This window comes from Anabrus simplex, chromosome 5, assembly GCF_040414725.1.
Source record: "Anabrus simplex isolate iqAnaSimp1 chromosome 5, ASM4041472v1, whole genome shotgun sequence".
Classification (NCBI taxonomy): domain Eukaryota; kingdom Metazoa; phylum Arthropoda; class Insecta; order Orthoptera; family Tettigoniidae; genus Anabrus; species Anabrus simplex.
Window position 1 is genome coordinate 396,708,252 of NC_090269.1, and position 21,519 is coordinate 396,729,770.

A 21,519-nucleotide genomic window follows, 5' to 3' on the forward strand; every position below is an offset into this window, starting at 1 on the left:
GGCAACCCTGTTTAGAAGGTCTCCATTCTACCAGCCACCGCACTAACTGACTAAATCCGGCACGTCTGGCAACTCTGTTTAGAAAGTCTCCATTCTACCAGCCACCGCACTAACTGACTAAATCCGACACGTCTGGCAACTCTGTTTAGAAAGTCTCCATTCTACCAGCCACCGCACTAACTGACTAAATCCGGGACGTCTGGCAACTCTGTTTAGAAAGTCTCCATTCTACCAGCCACCACACTAACTGACTAAATCCGGGACGTCTGGCAACCCTATTTAGAAAGTCTCCTTTCTACCAGCCACCGTACTAACTGACTAAATTCGGGACGTCTGGCAACTCTGTTTAGAAAGTCTCCATTCTACCAGCCACCGCACTAACTAAATCCGCGACGTCTGGCAACTCTGTTTAGAAAGTCTCCATTCTACCAGCCACCGCACTAACTGACTAAATCCGGGACGTCTGGCAACTCTGTTTAGAAAGTCTCCATTCTACCAGCCACCGCACTAACTGACTAAATCCGGGACGTCTGGCAACTCTGTTTAGAAAGTCTCCATTCTACCAGCCACCGCACTAACTGACTAAATCCGGGACGTCTGGCAACTCTGTTTAGAAAGTCTCCTTTCTACCAGCCACCCAAGTAACTGACTAAATTTTCAACACTTTCGCCTCTGATAACTATCATAATTATGTGGACTGTTATCCGAAGCCATTGTTATGTTTTGAAAGTGTTTTTATTTATGCAAGGTTTCCTGTTCTATTACATAGTAACAAATGAAATGTATCCCAATGCACAAACGGTATTGTATGACTGAATGAAGTTGAATAAGAATGATTTTCTTACCAGAATTATCATCTAGTAAAAGACAACGAACACACCTACAACATCCACAACAGAATATCAAAAATTTACAGGAATAAAATGAGCAAATAAATGGAATACACCTTTCAGTGCTAGTGGAAAATTACTGTCATACTGTAAACCCTCTCGTTGATTATCGTTGATTTGGAAGCCCGAGTAAGCAGCTCTGTCTTCCTAATGCCATAGTTGTCCTCATCCATTGCTCAACACAGACCTGGGTACTTGGAGTCGAATTGCGCATCAGGGCACGAAGAACGTGGGTCTCCTTCCTCATAGATCGGGGAATCGTCATAGTTACCACCTGGACCGTAGTTACAAACGTAGTATCTTCTGCATTCACCACTTGACGCTGTATAGGTTCGGAATCCACAGCCTATACTGGCAGTTTCAGCCCAGATTAGTTGTGTGTAATGACTTGCGCCGGAGTCGAACCTGAATAAGGTAGAACACTCCATTAGGAAGCATATCCTTGAATAAATTAAGGGATGGGAGCAGGTATAAGAGTAACAGCCATAGTCCTGCTGCAATAGTAACCTGTTTCCGTAAATGCACTAGAACGCCAACTACTCCAAACAACTGGGCCATAAATCAGGCCATGTAAGTAAATACTTTAGCAACGAATCATATTAGAAAATGAGAATTCACAACTCCGATGGTTTTGTATAAAGTGTTCGATTAATTACGTACGGAGCAGTGGTGGTCAAAGTGTGGTACGCGTACCACTAGGATACGTGCAGTCGTATCAAGGGGTACACAAATCTACCGTAGCTCCTGACTGTTTTCAGTGACCTGTTCACAAGTGAGTTGAGCCAGCTCATTCTCAATAAAATGTTGTTTTGACTCACAGTAGTGTTTTTGTCTAGAATACAGAGTCTGCTTTCCGAACTATTCATTCTAAAATGTGTGTCAGTTTGTACAATCACGATCACAACAATTCCGGGTGGAAAAGGAAACAGGTAACGTTTGAGCTAAGATTTTGGCCAACCCTGAGGATGAAGGAGAAGTAACCAAGGCAACGTCACATGTGTTCGTCTTCCCGGAGGTGTGGCTTGCAACGTTGCGCACTCAGAGGCCACTCCCAACTCCACTTTTTCGGAAAGATTAAGATGATTCTCTGGTTAAACATTCTGGTTATACCCCTATCAAGGAAAACAATTAATTAATTGTAATTTAATTGTGATGAAGTGTGCACGATGTAATCCCACTCCAATATGTGTCATTTAATTGTTTGATCAGGCTGACAATAACTTCATAGGAACGGTTTTACACACGTCCTTGCATCTATAATAATCATAATTATTTAATGCAAGATTATATTTAGTTTGGCTTTTGAGAATAACAATGATTATTATTATCATTATTATTATTATTATTAGGGGCTGCCTGGCCGAGGCGATAAAGGCGTGCTCGGTTCTCCTGGAAGGGCGTGGGTTCGAATCCCCGTCAGGAAGTCGTAAATATTTTAAAAACGAGATTTCCACTTCCGGAGGTGCATATGGCCCTGAGGTTCACTCACCCTACACCAAAAATGAGTACCAGGTTAATTCCTGGGGACAAAGGCAGCCGGCCATAGAGCTAACCACTCTACCCCATCAAGTGCCGAGGTTAAGCATAGTGGAAGCCTTTACCTTCCACCCCTACAAGGGCCTTCATGGCCTGTACGGAGATGACTTTGCTTTATTATTATTATTATTATTATTATTAGTAGTAGTAGTAGTAGTAGTAGTAGTAGTAGTAGTATTTAACAGGGCCTATCATCATCATCATCATCATCATCATCATCATCATCTGTTTACCCTCCAGGTTCGGTTTTTCCCTCGGACTTAGCGAGGGATCCCACCTCTACCGCCTCAAGGGCAGTGTCCTGGAGCTTCAGACTCTTGGTCGGGGGATACAACTGGGGAGTATGACCAGTACCTCGCCCCGGCGGCCTCACCTGCTATACTGAACAGGGGCCTTGTGGAGGGATGGGAAGATTGGAAGGGATAGGCAAGGAAGAGGGAAGGAAGCGGCCGTGGCCTTAAGTTAGGTACCATCCCGGCATTCGCCTGGAGGAGAAGTGGGAAACCACGGAAAACCACTTCGAGGATGGCTGAGGTGGGAATCGAACCCACCTCTACTCAGTTGACCTCCCGAGGCTGAGTGGACCCCGTTCCAGCCCTCATACCACTTTTCAAATTTCGTGGCAGAGCCGGGAATCGAACCCGGGCCTCCGGGGGTGGCAGCTAATCACGCTAACCACTACACCACAGAGGCAGACTAACAGGGCCTATATTGACGAAAATAAGGGTCATTCTTGCCTACAGTGGTTGTGCGCGATGCCATTTGATAACGAAGTCATAGTCAAGACCGCTAACATTTCAGCCAGTCCACGCACACAATAATTACAAAGAAACTAGAGAATTTGACCCTCAATGAGTTGACGTACCCATTACGTCTGTTGCCTTCAAGGAACCGTGTGGTTCCTCCCTTCATTCCCATCTCCCTTCATTGTCGAATCAGTAGAACCAGGCGGGGAAACAAGCACCTTCCCTCCCGCATGTGTTTCCTTCATGCTGGTTATCTTCGTACTTCCATTTTCTCCACCTCCCCTCACTCTTCAGATGTGTGCCTGTGTTAACGCGTCTGATGGATGTGACCAGTGTGAGAGCGCGTGTAAGCATATACTGGGTTGCTCTGAGGGCTGTACTGATTTCTTGCCTGAAATGAATATTTCTGGCCACGAGAAACTAAAGATTTCGAGTTTACCTAGCATTCGCTAGGTACGTAAAAATGCTTTCTTATACTGCCTTGCTCTTTCTTCATCATCATCATCATCATCATCATCTGTTTACCCTCCAGGGTCGGCTTTTCCCTCGGACACAGCGAGGGATCCCACCTCTACCGCCTCAAGGGCAGTGTCCTGGAGCTTCAGACTCTTGGTCGGGGATACAACTGGGGAGAATGACCAGTACCTCGCCCAGGCGGCCTCACCTGCTATGCTGAACAGGGGCCTTGTGGAGGGATGGGAAGATTGGAAGGGATAGGCAAGGAAGAGGGAAGGAAGCGGCCGTGGCCTTATGTTAGGTACCATCCCGGCATTCGCCTGGAGGAGAAGTGGGGAAACCACGGAAAACCACTTCCAGGATGGCTGAGGTGGGAATCAAACCCACCTCTACTCAGTTGACCTCCCGAGGCTGAGTGGACCCCGTTCCAGCCCTCATACCACTTTTCAAATTTCGTGGCAGAGCCGGGAATCGAACCCGGGCCTCCGGGGGTGGCAGCTAATCACGCTAACCACTACACCACAGAGGCGGACTCCTCTTTCTTAACTTTTTTTATTTCGAAATCCACTCATTCAGTTCAACTGTTTCAATAACAGTGTATATATAGTATAATTGCAATTGTTGCATTGAGCCTCCGTGGCTCAGGCGGCAGCGCGCCGGCTTCTCACCGCTGGGTCCCATGGTTCAAATCCCCGTCACTCCATGTGAGGTTCGTTCTGTACAAAGTGGAGGCGGAACAGGATTTTCTCTGGGTACTCCGGATTTTACTGTCATATTTCATTCCAGCAACACTCTGCAATATTTCATTTCATCTGTCATTCATTAATCAAATCCCCAGAGGAGTGCGACCGGCTTCGGCTGCCGGCGCAATTCCTATCCTCGCCGCTAGATGGGAGCTTCATTAATTCCATTCCTGACCCGGTCGAATGACTGGAAACAGGCTGTGAATTTTTATTTCAGTAACTGCTGTATAAATATTTATACTCCTGTATATATACATCGATGTTAGGCAATGAACACCTCGTAATTCCAATGATGAGATAACCATGATTCTCCATCTGTCCTGTGAAGTCTTGCCACGCTGCCTGAGAGGGAGGGAAACAGAAGACTCCAATGGTTAAATAGTTGGGCTATCGTTAAGGAATGAAAATACCAGGAACATTTTTCGGGCCATTGCTCACCGTCCAGTTTTTGGTTTCTGTAAACTTTTTCTCCGAAGCAGTTACGAGGTGTCCTTTGCCCAGAGACGATATATATTCAATACATTATGGTTATTATTGGGGAACAGGGTGGTATAGCGGCCTAGCAGCTCTCATGTGATCTCGGTGACCGTGGTTTGATTCCTGGTGTTGTCGGGGTGACAGGAAGGGCATGCAACCTTAAATCGCCGTTCCCAACTATTTCATACTTTAGTGAGTGCAGAGACCCCGAGCAAGCAGGATAAGCTGCTGCTGATGATGGTGATGGTTATGATTATACATTATTATAGTTAATATAAGTTGCCATCCAGCAACAACCATTTCTTATTTCTGGTATAATCTGAATATAATCGTATTTCGGCTGTACGAAGGTAGAACAGTTGTATTTTGGGTGTTCGCCAACCAAAAATTTTGAATATCACTGCTATAGAGGTTTGGGCCAAACTTTCGAGATGCATTCCTCACTCGCGGAAGAGAAAAATGTGGAATATTGACATATTCAATGAATTCAGTCATCATTGATTTGCATTTACGGCTTTCTAACAGGTGGCAGTTTTCTTAAACGTAAAAAAAACTTTATTATCATTATTTATATTACTGACAAATACAATGCAAATCGGACACATCCCGGTGGCAATGGTCACTACAGTAGTGTAATAATAAAGTAAAATTAACATAATTACCCAACAACAACAAACAAACAAACAAACAAACAAACAATTTCATGGAAAGAAAATATTACAAGTAATACGACTACTTAAACTTTCTAAATCCAGCAACACAGTATAAAATTTCATACACAACTTAAGTATTCACCAGGCAGCCCCTGTTTTATGTTCAAAACATTACATTGTTAACTTTCATTTGGAACGCCGTCGCAAGAAACCTTTTAAATGGCCACTCACTTGAAACACTTTACGCCACTGCTGTCAAAGTCCGCGACCTCATCGTACCAAAGACCAATAGGCACCCTCCAGTCAGCTCCATCTTCGCAAGGGAAGTCATAAGCTATGTTCTGTCCAACATGATACTGCACCTCTTCAAATCGGGCTGGAAGAGTACAAAGTCTAAAGTTAATTTAATCTACTCAGACTCAATCTTCTTTCTTTCTTTCTTTCTTTCTTTCTTTCTTTCTTTCTTTTTTTCCTTCTTTGTTGTGAGATGGACAGTAGGCAATGGTATGATGATAAACGTGGATAAAAGTCAGGTTTACCGAGCTCGACAGCTGTAGTCGCTTAAGTGCGGCCAGTATCCAGTAATCGGGAGATAGTGGGTTCGAGCCCCACTGTCGGCAGCCCAGAAGATGGTTTTCCGTGGCTTCCCATTTTCACACCAGGCAAATGCTGGGGCTGTACCTTAATTAAGGCCACGGCCACTTCCTTCCAATTCCCAGGCCTTTCCTATCCCATCGTCGCCATAAGACCTATCTGTGTCGGTGTGACGTAAAGCATCTTGTATTTATATATTTAAAAAAGGTCGTGTCAGTGCATACTGAAATGAAATGAAATGGCGTATGGCTTTTAGGGCCGGGAGTGTCCGAGAACATGTTCAGCTCGTCTGGTGCAGGTCTTTCGATTTGACACCCGTAGGTGACCTGCGCGTCGTGATTAGGATGAAATGATGATGAAGACAACACAACAAGCCTACGTGCCATCGAAATCAACCAATGATGGCTAAAATTCCCCATCCTGGCGGGAATTGAACCCGGGGAGTCCTGTGACAAAAGGCCAGCACGCTAACCATTTAGCTATGGAGCCGGACAGTACATAGTGAAGACATATTATGAACTCCAACGAGTTCATTTGTAAAATTAGCCCGCATCTCCTCATTCCGCGTAGCCTCCTGCTATTGGTCCCACCTGTTTGCACCAACGACCATTCTCGCTAATTTCATGTTCTTACCTCTAACATATGAATACTGTACCGGTTACGAGTGGTGCATGCCGGTTTTTTAAATGATTAATTGTACTTCATCGTCACGCGAGACATTCAGAGCGAACTTGGTTTGTTTACGTTGAGAGGAGCGAGCATGCGAGCCGGCGATAGCTGTGTGTGTGACGTAGCTGCAGGGACAAGATAGACTACCCACCTGACGCCACGTGTAGCCTGCCTGACTTGGTATGTTCGGAATATGAACGTCACCCCTTCGCGAACATTCAATTGAACATTTTTTTATAATAATCGCAACGACTTGAGCGATACGTTATTTTGAAGAGGATAACATAAAAGTCTCAAATTGTGAATCTCAAGTAAATCCGTCAAGGTATTCGCGAGATAATCAACTTCGAAGAGATCACGTTATCTGATGACGTAGGAGCCTCAAACTGGATATAAGCTGAACTCACTAGACCCGATCATACAGTCATAGCTGGGTGTACAGCCTGACTCTCCACGCTGCAGTGTTCATCGACGTGCTAACAGAGGCTATCTTCGAATATTCAAAGTCTTCATGTGGGACTTAAACTCTGACGGTCGTGTTGAAATTATAAATTGTGCGCGTGTAAACTCTAATGTATAACAAAGTCTTTATAATGAACCTTGAGTCTATCAGTTAAGTGGAACTTGTAATTTTTGCGTGTGATGAAGATTATTCAAAGTCTTTATATAGTAGACTCGGATTATATCCGTCAAGTTGAACTTATAAGTTTTGCGTGTGTTGGAACTCTGATCACGACAAGTCATGTATTGGACTTAGGTGACAACAGTTGAGTTGAACTTATATTCTGTGCGCTTGTAGAAACTGCTAGATATAACTTACTTTCGTTCTTGAAGAACTGAGTTTATTACCACGTTGTCTCTGTAAAATTTATCCTGTGAATGAACATGTCATTAATTACAATGTGACACTACTACGTTATACTATTAATTGTGACATTTTGTTAAATCTCAGTCAGCATAATTTCATTTATAAACAAGGGTGTTTATGAAAGTGTTCGAACTTTCACATGAATGTTAATGCAAGTGATTACCATAATCGTGTGCTACGACGCCAAGGTTTCACTCCGAACTAAAACTCTGTTCTTTATCCAACTCAAACAAAATTGTGTATTATTTCTTCTGAACAGTGTGTAAATTATTTGTCTGTGACTGACAGCAGTGTCTATGATAAACTCTCGAAAAGTCACCTATTTTTTATGTCAAGTGCGCCTAACAACGAAATGTGCTTTTCATTTCTGTACCGGGCGGTACACCTCCACGCCGCTAATTTAAAATGTGCGCCTGTTGAAACTCCTCTGCTGGAGGAGGGCTTAACTTTATCTACGCTGTTAATTCTTTACCTTCTCAGAAGATGTCACCACGTGGAAAATTTTGAGTTTTTGAACTGTGTCATTTTTGATGTGTTTTTGTTTCGCCTGAAGTAAGAAGTGTAAACTTTCACTCCTAGAGGACACTACTGAAGATCAACAATAGTGCACCCTAGTGCGGAGTCAAAGAACTATTTTGTTGGAGAAATTTTTATTTCAAATGTTTGTTTCTTGTTAAATTTCTTTCTGTTATTGTTTAAGTTGGCTGTATACCCCTCTTTTTCCCCTTGTTTTAGATTTATCCAATCCCGAATTTCTTTTAGTAATTTCCGACCAATCCGATGTATTTCCCCCCAACTTGGATATGTTTCTGTAACCTAGCCAATAAAATAATTGTGGGCGGGTGTTTTCATTCCCCTAACGCCTAGAACCTTCCACGAGAGGATATAAACTGCTGATTTTTGGGTCTCTGCGCCACTTCTGTTCCATCTTTCAGTGTGTTAAGTACATAGCAGGGGGCGGGAAGCGCCTCTTTCTTCGGCAGCGGTCAACAACAAGGTAATGGCCGATTAATAACTTCTTTCTTTGCTAGCTCAGCAGTTTAACTTTCGGGGCGGGTTCTAAGCGTTCAACCATGTAACCTTTTCCTAAAATGTAACTACTCTTTTCATATATTCTCTTTTAAAACGACATATCGGGATAGAGAGTGCTTAACCCTCTCGAGCTCCCACTCACATCGTCTTGAGGTGAACTTATTTTTCTCAACCAATTCTTCCGTAATGTAATGTAAATTGCTATTAAGTCACCTCTGTAGTATGGGATTAGCCCTTGTATTAACGGCCTAGTGCCAAGTAGGTCTTAAGCAAAGTGTATTAGGAGTGCAAGTTCGCCTCCTCTCAAATTGTATTTTAGAGGTCATGTATTAACCTTCTTGTCATTTAACAGACCTCAGTAGGTTGGGTATTTTACCCCTGTGTATATGTCCTTTGAGGACAGCTTAAAGGTGGAGTTCGGAGTGGCCTATGATAGGCTTGTATTTTAGGGGGAAGTTGCCCTTTCTTGAAAATTGTGTTTCTGCCTCAAGGAGGCTTTTGGGTGTAATTGGAAGCAAATGTTTCTGGCATGTTTGGGGGTTTTCGGCCCCTTTGTTGTATGGTGTTCATTGTAAGGTTGGGCTCATTGCTCAAGAATTATGTTTCTGACTTTTGAAGCCCCAAATGGGGTACCTATGTAAATGTATTTTTCAATCGTGTTTCGGCTACTAAGTACCTGTTCTATTTGTTATTACCTAATTTTGAAAAGAAAATATAACCTTGTTAAATTTTAAAATTAATTTCACTTTAGTAGCTTGAGACCTATTCACCACCCAGCACCTTCTTTCATGCATAACTACCACAAAAACACGGTAACAAGTGGTAGCAGAGCGTGGTTGAATGGGTCTCAATTTAGCCCCTTTTGACGGCTAAATATTGTTTGTTCCGAACTCTAACTATTTTCCCAGTTGATGGAATTTTTTGAGTTTTTCAAAATTGTTCTGTCACCATGCCCGGCCCTCGCGATGTTCTCCATCTTAATTATTTGCGCAAAGAGGAGTTGATCTATGAATTAACTATCAGAAATGTGCAATCTGGAGGCACGGTTGCAGTAGACACTAACAAGCTTAGAGAGTCCCTAGATTTGCCCATTTCCATCCCCAATTTGGGAGAGAAAGAAATTGATGACTCTCTTTCCACGATCGTCGAGAATATTACTGGGCTAGCTTCTGTAGTTAGTTTTTTTGATGAAAATGATCCGTCTCCTAATCAAATTAAGCGTGTGCAAGGCAGGCTATATCATTTTTCGAATAGGGTTAACGATCTGTTGTCTCTAAAACTGAATGACGTTCAGAGGAAGGAAGCTAGTACGCTCCTGGAAAATATTTCCGAATTATCTAGTAAGGTCACTCTATTGTTGACTGGGGAAGTTCCTCCCAAATCTGATCAACCCACCATAGTGAATGCAGGTAGTGAGGAAGCGCCTCCCAAGGGAGAAGTTAATAGGATAACCGTTGCTGCTCAAACTATCCCTGCCCCATTGGACAACGAATCTGAACGTCGTGCATCATTGAGTAACATCCGTTCTGAATTAACTTCCTTGCCATTGAAACCTTTACCTACTATGTCACCTGGGTTTAGCAGCTTGCCTCATCCATTGGCAATGTTGCTCAGAGGTATTTCTAAGTTTTCTGTTAATACCACCAGTGATGTAATTTCATTTTTAAGATTTCTAGTTGAATTTCATGATCATGCCCTTGTGTTTTCTCTTTCTCCATGTCAAATTTTGCAAATTATTTATCCGTATGCTATTGGTATTCTCTCAGATAAAATCGTAAGAGCCATTGCCGAGCAATCATCTATTGAGGATTTCCATGCCCATTTGCTAGCTAATTTCATCCCGGCTAGGGCCAGGTCCTCCCTTATTCAGAAGTACTATTATCGTGTACAGCGCTTGGATGAAAACTTGGCTGATTTCATACAGGACATTAAGTTTTACACTAGGGTGTTTGCCCTTCATTTTCCTGAAGATCAGATTGTACAGGCTATTGTAGAAGGAATTTCACCATCTTATAGGTCATACTTGTGTTTCGCGGCGTGCCCGCAAACTTTCTCTGAACTTGAAGCGTTGGCCGTCTCAGCGGAAGGAGTTAGGTACGCCGATTCCTTGCGTGTGGCAAAAGAACCCCCTCCTTCGTTTAGTAATACTCGGCCTCCACCTCGCCGACCAGTCACACCCCGTAAATGTTATGCTTGCGGGTCGCCTGACCATCTTCGCAATAAATGTCCATTGGTCAAAAGTAGTAGGGCAAATAATGGAGCTGGTTCAGCACAAGGCTGTTTTAAATGTGGGGCCTTCTCACATATCGCCAAGAATTGCCCAAACTCGAATAGCACCCCCTCCTGCTCAACTTCTGGTGCAAATTCTACCTATGCCAATAATAAAAAGTGACTAGTGGCTTCGGCTGAGTCGACTAATCCATCTTCCCGAGACTCAGCCCCTGGTAAACAGGTTGTAAATTCAGAGTACGATCAGCCTTCAAATTCATCTTTTGAATGCCCTAAAGAATGTCTTAGGATTGCGGCGGATACCCCCGCACCTGTTCCTTTTCTTAAGATTGAGTTAAATAGCGAGCCTATAACAGCTCTCTTAGATTCAGGAAGTGTTTGTTCGATTATTTCGGCTGAATGGTATTCTAAATTGAAAACGGTTTGTAAACTTCCTGACTATGTCTCTTCTCCTGTTCAATACGTATCGGCTAATTCATCTCCATTAGAAATTCTAGGTTCCTTACTGGTCAAAATTCGTATTTTTAAGTTTACATGGAAAGTTAAATTGTTTGTGGCCAAGCAATTGTCTTGCCCCATTATATTGGGAGCTGACTTTATTTCTCGCACTGGTCTTGTGCTCGATCTCCAGTCTAGGTCGTGCACATTCAAATTTGCTTCTAATTGTAAAATCCCACTATTAAAGTGTAATTCTGTGTCATGTTCGTCTATTTCGCCTACCCAGGATGAGATGTTGTTAGACCTTAGACATCTAACTGAGGAGCAGGCTGATAGTATTCGCAAACTGTGTCAGTCATTTCCCGAGGTGTTCTCTGATACTCTTGGTGTTACTGACCTTATTGAATACAAAATTGAGGTCACGGATTCGATTCCTGTCCGTTTTCCACCTTATAGGCTATCTCCACCTAAAATGAAGGCTCTGAAAGAAATCATCGATCAGATGTTGAAGGACGGTATTATTAGGCCCTCTAAGTCAGCGTATTCTTCGCCAATTTTTTTGGTCCCGAAACCCCAAGGAGGCTTCAGGCCTGTCATTGATTACAGGGCTCTCAATCGGAAGGTGGTGTTGCAATCTGTGCCCCTTCCTGACCTTCATTCTTGTTTTTCATGGTTTCGTAAGGCCAAGTTCTTCACCATCTTGGACTTGAATCAGGCCTATAATCAAATTCCCCTTGCCGAAGAGTCTAAACACCTTACAGCGTTTGCCACGGACTGGAATTTATACGAATACAACCGCGTGCCTTTCGGGCTCCCCACCGGAGCAGCTGTACTCACTAGGCTATTAGATAGGGTCTTCTCCGACATCAAATTTGAGTACTTATATCACTACTTGGATGATGTCGTCGTATTTTCAGAGACTTTTGAAGAACATCTAGATCATCTGCGAGAAGTTCTCGATCGCCTTCGTAAGGCTGGGTTAACGGTTAAGTTGTCCAAGGTTGCCTTTGCTAAGCCCTCTATGTCTTTCCTAGGGCATCTTGTGTCACCTGATGGTGTAGCAGTCGATCATTCTAGAACACAGGCCATTCGTGATTTTAAACCTCCCAAGGACATTAAAGGTATCGCCAGGTTCATTGGTATGGTGAATTTCTTCAGGAAGTTTATTCCTAACTTCGCTAATAGAGCGGCGCCCTTAAACCTTCTTCGTAGGAAAGGCATCAAATTCGAGTGGGGACCTTCTCAACAAGTCGCTTTTGAAGACCTTAAATTAGCTCTTTGTAATGCCCCTGTACTTGCTATGCCTGATTTCTCGAAGAAATTCATTGTCCAAACCGACGCATCGTCGTCAGCAGTAGCTGCAGTCCTTCTTCAAGAGACTGAACTAGGGAGGCGCCCCATCGCCTATGCATCTAGGACTTTGTCGGCTCAAGAAGCCAAGTATTCCATCTATGAGCTCGAAGGTTTGGCAGTCTTATTCGCCTTAGAGAAGTTCCGTCTCTATCTGGAACATGTTAAATTCGACCTGGAGACAGATAATCAAGCCTTAAGCTGGGTCTTAGGTAGGCCGCGTCGTACTGGTCGTATAGCCCGTTGGGCCATCCGTATTTCTGCCTTCCAATTCGATGTCAGGCATATCAGAGGTACTGAAAATTTTGTTGCTGATGGACTCAGCCGTATGTTTTCAAACGACGTTGAGAACCATGAACCGGTCGACCGTTCATCACCTCCCGAGTCCACACTATTTGATGTTAATGCCATTTTAACTGATGCCCCCATGCTCTTTAGGGATATCTAGAAATACCAACATGAAGATCCGACGCTGGCTCCGATAATGGAAACCCTTTCTTCTGGGGAACATGTTGTCCCTTATGTTCTGAGGAATGGTGTTTTATTTTGCCCTTCGAGGCATGACAAGATGATGAAGGTTGTCGTTCCAGCTGTTCTTGTGCCTATGATCTTCAAGTACTATCATGAGACCCCATTAGGGGGGCATCTTGGAATCTTTAAAACTCGTGAAAAGATTCGTGAAATGTTCATCTGGAAAGGTATGGACGGTGAAATCCGTGAACTAGTAAAGGCTTGTAAATCCTGTTTGATTAGTAAACCAACCATGTCCACCAAGGTAGGCCTCTTGTCTTCTCAGCAAGCGTCGCGCCCCATGGAACGCCTGTATATTGATTACGTAGGACCATTCCCCCAGTCAAAGGGTAATGCCAACAAGTTCATCCTTGTGTGTGTAGATGGTTTTACCAGATTTTCTTGGTTATTTCCGACTAAGCTGGCTACCGCTCAGTCTACCATTACTTGCTTAAATTCTATTTTTGCTTCTTTTGGTCCGTGCCAATATATTGTATCTGATAATGCTAAGGCTTTTACATCTAACTTATTTCGTAAATTCTGTTTTGACTTATCCATCTCTCATGTAACTACTTCTGCTTATTACCCTCAACCATCTCTGGCTGAACGGGTTAATCGTAATCTCAGGTCCGCACTTATTGCCTATCATCATGAAGATCATTCCAGGTGGGACACGTCCCTGCATTGGTTAGCTTTTGCTTTGAATTCGGCGGTTCATGAATCTCATAAGTTCACTCCAGCTTCCTTGATGTTCAAGTTTATTCCCAACACGCCGCTCTCTAACCTTTGGTCTCTGAGTGACATTCTACCCGAGACAATAGATCCGGATAATATTAAAGATCTTTGGAAGAAGGCTAAAGCCAATCTTAAGGTATCTCATGAAAAGGTTAGAGAAAAGTACGATCGTGGACGGAGACCCACCACTTTGAAGGTAGGTGACCAGGTGATGGTCAAGAATTTTGTTCCCGCGGGCAAGCTTGCCCCCAGATTTCACGGGCCTTGTATCATTCTCGATTTTCTTACGCCAGTTACGTTGTTAGTAAGCAATCCAGCCACCGAGAGGATATTTAGGGTTCACCTGTCACAGGTGAAACCAGTGTAAATTTTGTGTCAACTTGCTTCATATAATTTGAAAGGAATATGAAGGTTATATTTTTTTTTGAGTTCAACTTTTAAGGCTTTCTGCCCCTTCTATAATATTTTGGTCTTATATGTAAGCCTCGTGTAAAACCTTCCCCGATCCGTTAAACTGCCATTCTGTCCTTGCCTCGGCCATTACCACGCTCCCGTCTCCTGCTTCAATACACACTGTGGCTTGATTTGAGTAAATGCCATGGATATCTGCACGCCGCAGACCCCTCAACCTCCTCACCAAGCCTGTGCCCTCAAAAAAATGATGATGGTCCAACAATATTCTGCCGCCTAGCTTTAATGTTTCAGTGCCCCCGCAGCTGCGCGGCGCCGTGCAGCAACTGGGTCCGAGGACGGGCCCCCTCGGCCCCAGCGAGGACGACGTGTGCACGGCGAGCCGGAGCTCTCCTCCCGGCCAAGGCTGATGTGCGGCGCACGACCTGCTACTTGCCCGCAGCCTGTATATGTTCACCGCGGGCGCGGCGTGCTTCAACACCTCTGCTCCCCTCATAGTGCGGGCGAGCGGTATCTCAGGGTACTTGAGGGGTCCGAGCGGCCTCCTTTGGACGCAAGCCGCAACGGCCGGTCTGGCCATCCCACTTCATATCCATCAACTACATGAACGGTTACTATAAGTAATGACTACACTTGGGAATTTAACTGCAATATTTGGTGGACTATGCAAAATTTTTCATCACTTTTAAGTATTAAAAGTTTATCTTCAGAACTCAACTTCTACAAACATAAAGACTGTACTTCACCTGCAACAACAAATGTTGAAACTGAATCAAACCAAATTAAGAAATCTTATAAATGCTTCTGCAATCAATCTTCATATCCACAGCATAACTTGGACCTTGTTTCAAACAATTTCATGTGTCACCCCTGGAGGAACTTCTGGGGGGGGGGGGGAGGTCTGTACCGGGCGGTACACCTCCACGCCGCTAATTTAAAATGTGCGCCTGTTGAAACTCCTCTGCTGGAGGAGGGCTTAACTTTATCTACGCTGTTAATTCTTTACCTTCTCAGAAGATGTCACCACGTGGAAAATTTTGAGTTTTTGAACTGTGTCATTTTTGATGTGTTTTTGTTTCGCCTGAAGTAAGAAGTGTAAACTTTCACTCCTAGAGGACACTACTGAAGATCAACAATAGTGCACCCTAGTGCGGAGTCAAAGAACTATTTTGTTGGAGAAATTTTTATTTCAAATGTTTGTTTCTTGTTAAATTTCTTTCTGTTATTGTTTAAGTTGGCTGTATACCCCTCTTTTTCCCCTTGTTTTAGATTTATCCAATCCCGAATTTCTTTTAGTAATTTCCGACCAATCCGATGTATTTCCCCCCAACTTGGATATGTTTCTGTAACCTAGCCAATAAAATAATTGTGGGCGGGTGTTTTCATTCCCCTAACGCCTAGAACCTTCCACGAGAAGATATAAACTGCTGATTTTTGGGTCTCTGCGCCACTTCTGTTCCATCTTTCAGTGTGTTAAGTACATAGCAGGGGGCGGGAAGCGCCTCTTTCTTCGGCAGCGGTCAACAACAAGGTAATGGCCGATTAATAACTTCTTTCTTTGCTAGCTCAGCAGTTTAACTTTCGGGGCGGGTTCTAAGCGTTCAACCATGTAACCTTTTCCTAAAATGTAACTACTCTTTTCATATATTCTCTTTTAAAACGACATATCGGGATAGAGAGTGCTTAACCCTCTCGAGCTCCCACTCACATCGTCTTGAGGTGAACTTATTTTTCTCAACCAATTCTTCCGTAATGTAATGTAAATTGCTATTAAGTCACCTCTGTAGTATGGGATTAGCCCTTGTATTAACGGCCTAGTGCCAAGTAGGTCTTAAGCAAAGTGTATTAGGAGTGCAAGTTCGCCTCCTCTCAAATTGTATTTTAGAGGTCATGTATTAACCTTCTTGTCATTTAACAGACCTCAGTAGGTTGGGTATTTTACCCCTGTGTATATGTCCTTTGAGGACAGCTTAAAGGTGGAGTTCGGAGTGGCCTATGATAGGCTTGTATTTTAGGGGGAAGTTGCCCTTTCTTGAAAATTGTGTTTCTGCCTCAAGGAGGCTTTTGGGTGTAATTGGAAGCAAATGTTTCTGGCATGTTTGGGGGTTTTCGGCCCCTTTGTTGTATGGTGTTCATTGTAAGGTTGGGCTCATTGCTCAAGAATTATGTTTCTGACTTTTGAAGCCCCAAATGGGGTACCTATGTAAATGTATTTTTCAATCGTGTTTCGGCTACTAAGTACCTGTTCTATTTGTTATTACCTAATTTTGAAAAGAAAATATAACCTTGTTAAATTTTAAAATTGATTTCACTTTAGTAGCTTGAGACCTATTCACCACCCAGCACCTTCTTTCATGCATAACTACCACAAAAACACGGTAACAATTTCAACCTTAGTTCTTCGTCAAAGTGTTTAGTATTATTGCATGACTGACAGCAGTGTCTTTGATAAACTCTAGAGCAGTCACACATTTCTTTCAATGTCATTTGCTCCTGTATTTAGTGGAAAATCTCCACGAACCGTGCCAAGTGCTTGAACGATTTTCAGTTTAATTATTTTTATTCATGAATTGTGCTTATTTTCTTCCAATCCCGATGCTACCCGCATCTTCATCTTTAGTGAACTTAATAAATTCTATCCACAAGATTAAGAGTGAATTCGAAGGCATATCCCAACCATATTAAATGAAACAGTGCTGTTAAGAGGCGGCCGGAGCTGGAACGGCCGGCAACCAGCTCAGTAGTTGTTGTAACATGGGTCAAAAGTTTCTAAGAGTTTTTATAAGGAAACGGAACAAGGTAAAATTATTTTGTTTTTATAGCGCACGGTAGTCTGTGATACACTTTTCATTAGTGCAAAAACATTTCAAAAAGAAATGCAAATATAGTTATAAAATGGTAATTAAAATAACGAATTTCCATATGAAATTGAGCTCTGAACCGTGGTTTTCCTAAACTTGTTTTAAGTCAAGATGGTGTTCAAACTGGAAGCAAACTATACCGTAGCGAAGTTTATATTTTTCTCTAAGGGGCTACTTTAACATACTTCAAAATTAGGGTTTCTTTATATATTTAATCGTGATTTTAATAAAGCTCTGCTTATTGACTTCCGAGTGTCGGCCGAATTCTAGTGCTGGTAGTTCAGCCAGTTTCCGTCAGATGCCGCAGCGCCTTGTCCTTGAAGAGGGATGATGACAGATTAGCTCTTACCCACGCAGAGATGTGGTGAGCGAGATCTTCAGCTGCTATCAGTCGCTTCCTCACCCTTGCTTCAAAACAAGCGGCAGTGGACACGCTGACAATACTTTGTTACTCGCTAGTTGTGGTATGACCTTTCAATAGCACGTTATATTTTGTCGTGTTTTATTATGCCGTATCTTTTTACCGAGTGCAATGGAATGGCAAAATGCTTGATTTGTAGTAAGACATTAAACTGTATTAAAAATGTTAACACTGGGTGAGCTGGCCGTGCGGTTAGAGGCGCGCGGCTGTGAGCTTGCATCCCGGAGATAGTGGGTTCGAATCCCACTGTCGTCAGCCCTGAAGATGGTTTTACGTGGTTTCCCATTTTCACATCAGGCAAATGCTGGGGCTGTACCGTAAGGCCGCGGCCGCTTCCTTCCACCTCATAGGCCTTTCCTATCCCATCGTCGCCATAAGACATATCTGTGTCGGTGCGACGTAAAACCACTAGCAAAAAAAAAAAATATAACATTCATGGACATTATTCTTTAAAACACGCCGAAGAATATGACAAATATGTTGGTGAAGAACTCCATGAAATTGCGAATGAAACTAGAACAGCTGCCTTATCTGAGGTAGGTGTTATCCGACTTTATTGAATTGTCTTTGTTATATTAGTGACGCAATGATGTTTACTATTCAAACTAAGACAATTAACTTATTTTTATTGGTAATTGTAGGTCGGAGGTGAATAGGTCGGAGGTGAATCGTCAGTTCGAATAAGCTACGACATATCTCACTAAAAGAATGGCTAAGTGGCGTAACGTTACAGAAAGAGATGTAGTAATGGTTGAGAATCCGCATACTGAATAGTAGTTGCTACTAATGTTTCTGTATTATCTCTGTGTGTATACATTTATAAAACTATTTTAAGGTTTAGTAGAATAAGAATAAATTGCTGCAAATATATGTTGTTCCTCTTTCAGTTGTAGCCTATTACAATATGGGCAGTGGCGGTTCTAGATACTTAAAACCCGAGCTCGATAACTGCAGTCGCTAAAGTGCGGCCAGTATCCAGTATTCAGGAGATAACAGGTTCGAACCCCACTGTCGGCAGCCCTGAAGATGGTTTTCCGTGGTTTCCCATTTTTACACCAAGCAAATGCTGGGGCTGTACCTTAATTGAATCGATTATTTCAGAAACAAGTCAAGCGCCAACTCTGTCATTTTTGGGAAAATGAAAGAAACTGTCTAGCATCAGACAATATGTTACGGTAAGCAGGCCCCGATTTACAAATGGGCGGACTGGGCATTTGCCCAGGGCGCCAGTTTTTGAGGGTCGGCGGCTGGCGGATCGAGTAATTATGGCCTGCGTGAATTACGTCTTAAATTCATTACACTCAAATTACTTTTACATTCCACAAATTATTCCAATTATTTTATTAGACTATATAAAACACTTTAAACTATTCTAACTTTAAAACCTGAATTTAATCTATATATTTAAATTTTATGAAGAAAACATGTCTTATTTCTAAAATTATTTACTTACATACAAATTATCAAACTGAACCAACGGCTTTTTAAATAACAATAAAAACAGCCTCATTCTTATTTGGCTGTTATCTTTATTTGGCTTGATAACTTTAATTATGAGAATTAACTGTATTTGCATAATGTGCTGTTTAAAAACTCATAATCTTGAAAACTGTAATATTTATTTTTTTGAACGAGCAGAGGGGCGGGCGGCTAAATATTGTTTGCCCAGGGCGCTAACTACTTGAAATCGGGGACTGACGGTAGGGGTTTTAATATTTTAGCTGGAAAGTATTATATCTCTTAATAATTTTTATCTAAGGAAAAATATGTTGTGCTTATTAACTTTGCCGTAAAAAAACCGGAACAAATTTCCACTTAACTGGTTTCTGAAATAAACGAGTGTTGCAAACATATTTTTATGGGATGGTTCTTGAATTTTGAAGGGATTTTGTCATAAACCCCATGTTTGTTAAAAAACATATTTTAATAGGTTTAGACTGTATTGCTGATACAAAAGGATGAAATCAGCAATGCCTGCTCATCATGACAGGAGGTAATCAATCCGCATAAACAAACTCCACAGCACATTCTGTCTCTGTAGTAGGCCATTGTAAAATGCTGTCATAAAAGTATTCATATTCCATCAGGTAAGGTTTTAAGGCATTTAGTTCACGTATCTTCATGATATTGATGGGCACCTAAAACAAACAATAACAAAGAATAATGTAGGGCTCCGACCAGGTACTTCCTTGTCTGAGTAAGAAATATAACCTTCTCCTTTTACCCTTGCATTCCGAATAATATTACGCGTGTGAGTTTGTCTACCACTCCTCGTTTCCTTTTTAGATACAGGTTCGTCTTCTGATTTATTTTTGCTACAGTAGTGGCTTTACGTCGCACCGACACAGATAGGTCTTATGGCGACGACGGGATAGGAAAGGCCTAGGAGTTGGAAGGAAGCGTCCGTGGCCTTAATTAAGTTACAGCCCCAGCATTTTCTTGGTGTGAAAATGGGAAACCACGGAAAACCATCTTCAGGGCTGCCGACAGTGGGATTCGAACCCGCTTCTGAATTTTCAGACATATCACTTCTTCTTCTTAATCTGTTTACCCTCCAGGGTCGGTTTTTCCCTCGGACTCAGCGAGGGATCCCACCTCTACCTCCTCAAGGGCAGTGTCCTGGAGTTTCAGACTTTGGGTCGGGGGATACAACTGGGGAGAATGACCAGTACCTCGCCCAGGTGGCCTCACCTGCTATGCTCAACAGGGGCCTTGTGGAGGGATGGGAAGATTGGATGGGTCAGGCAAGGAAGAGGGAAGGAAGCGGCCGTGGCCTTAAGTTAGGTACCATCCCGGCATTTGCCTGGAGGAGAAGTGGGAAACCACGGAAAACCACTTCTAGGATGGCTGAGGTGGGAATCGAACCCACCTCTACTCAGTTGACCTCTCGAGGCTGAGTGGACCCCGTTCCAGCCCTCGTACCACTTTTTCAAATTTCGTGGCAGAGCTGGGAATCGAACCCGGACCTCTGGGGGTGGCAGCTAATCACACTAACCACTACACCACAGAGGCGAGACATATTACTATGAATATAAAAAAACACTGCACTGAACAAAAGAAACACTTTTTGAATCAGTTGTTCACAAAACTAGGAACATGCGATTCCAGAAACACAACAATGACAACAAAAACAGATGAACAGCTGGTTATTCTGGATTCAGAACAGCAGCGCCAACCGGAAAGGTACCAGCAGTTTATCGCAGAAACCAACCAAGCGGTGTCACTTAACTGGTTTCTGAACTAAATACGAAATTCAACGTAATGCCTGACTATTATAGGACGACGTTTCTTCACTGGTTTCAGCACCAAAATGTGCGTATAACTCATTTTTCCATTTTTTGGTACCGTACTTGACTGCTTTCTGAAATAATCGATTCAATTAAGGCCACGGCCGCTTCCTTCCCACTCCTAGCCCTTTCCTGCCCCATCGTCGTCATAAGACCTATCTGTGTCTGTGCGACGTAAAGCAACTAGCAAAAAAAAAGAGATGTCACTTGAAGAAGAAGGATATATGAAAGTGAGGAGCCCGGCACAAGTAAATGGAAATAAAGCTAGGACTCAGCTAAGGGCTCCGTGGTCGCCAACCCAGACTCCCAAGTTCAGAGCCTATGGGGCCCGCTTTAGTCGCCTCTTACGACAGGCAGGGGATACTGTGGGTGTTATTCTACTACCCCCACCTACAGAGGGAAGTTGCAGTGCCCCTCAGCTGTTGCGTTCTTTACCAGCACCGTTTCCGATTTTCATAACGGGTAGGTATACAAAACCGTCGTTTACAGTCCTTGTATTTCTTGGAAATTGGGTTATCCAACGTAACTGGAATAACTCACAGGTCAGATAGGTCATTCCGGTGAGCAGCGTTGCTATTGGCTAAAGCGCCTGACGTCACCGAGAGCGAGAATT

The 21,519-nt window shown here is 43.0% G+C and overlaps 1 protein-coding gene across 1 annotated transcript in view; it reads right to left on the reverse strand.

The window, feature by feature from the left end:
- Positions 1–726: 726 nt before the first annotated feature.
- The window catches only part of LOC137501060 (venom allergen 5-like), an 86,155-nt gene continuing 65,362 nt past the window's right edge, over positions 727–21,519 (reverse strand). Inside the window, exons 5-6 of the mRNA XM_068227949.1 lie at positions 5,733–5,877; positions 727–1,295 (exon numbers count right to left, since the gene is read on the reverse strand). Of these exons, the coding sequence (XP_068084050.1) occupies positions 1,067–1,295; positions 5,733–5,877 (374 nt within the window). The 3' untranslated portion in view covers positions 727–1,066. The remainder of the gene's footprint in view (positions 1,296–5,732; positions 5,878–21,519) is intronic.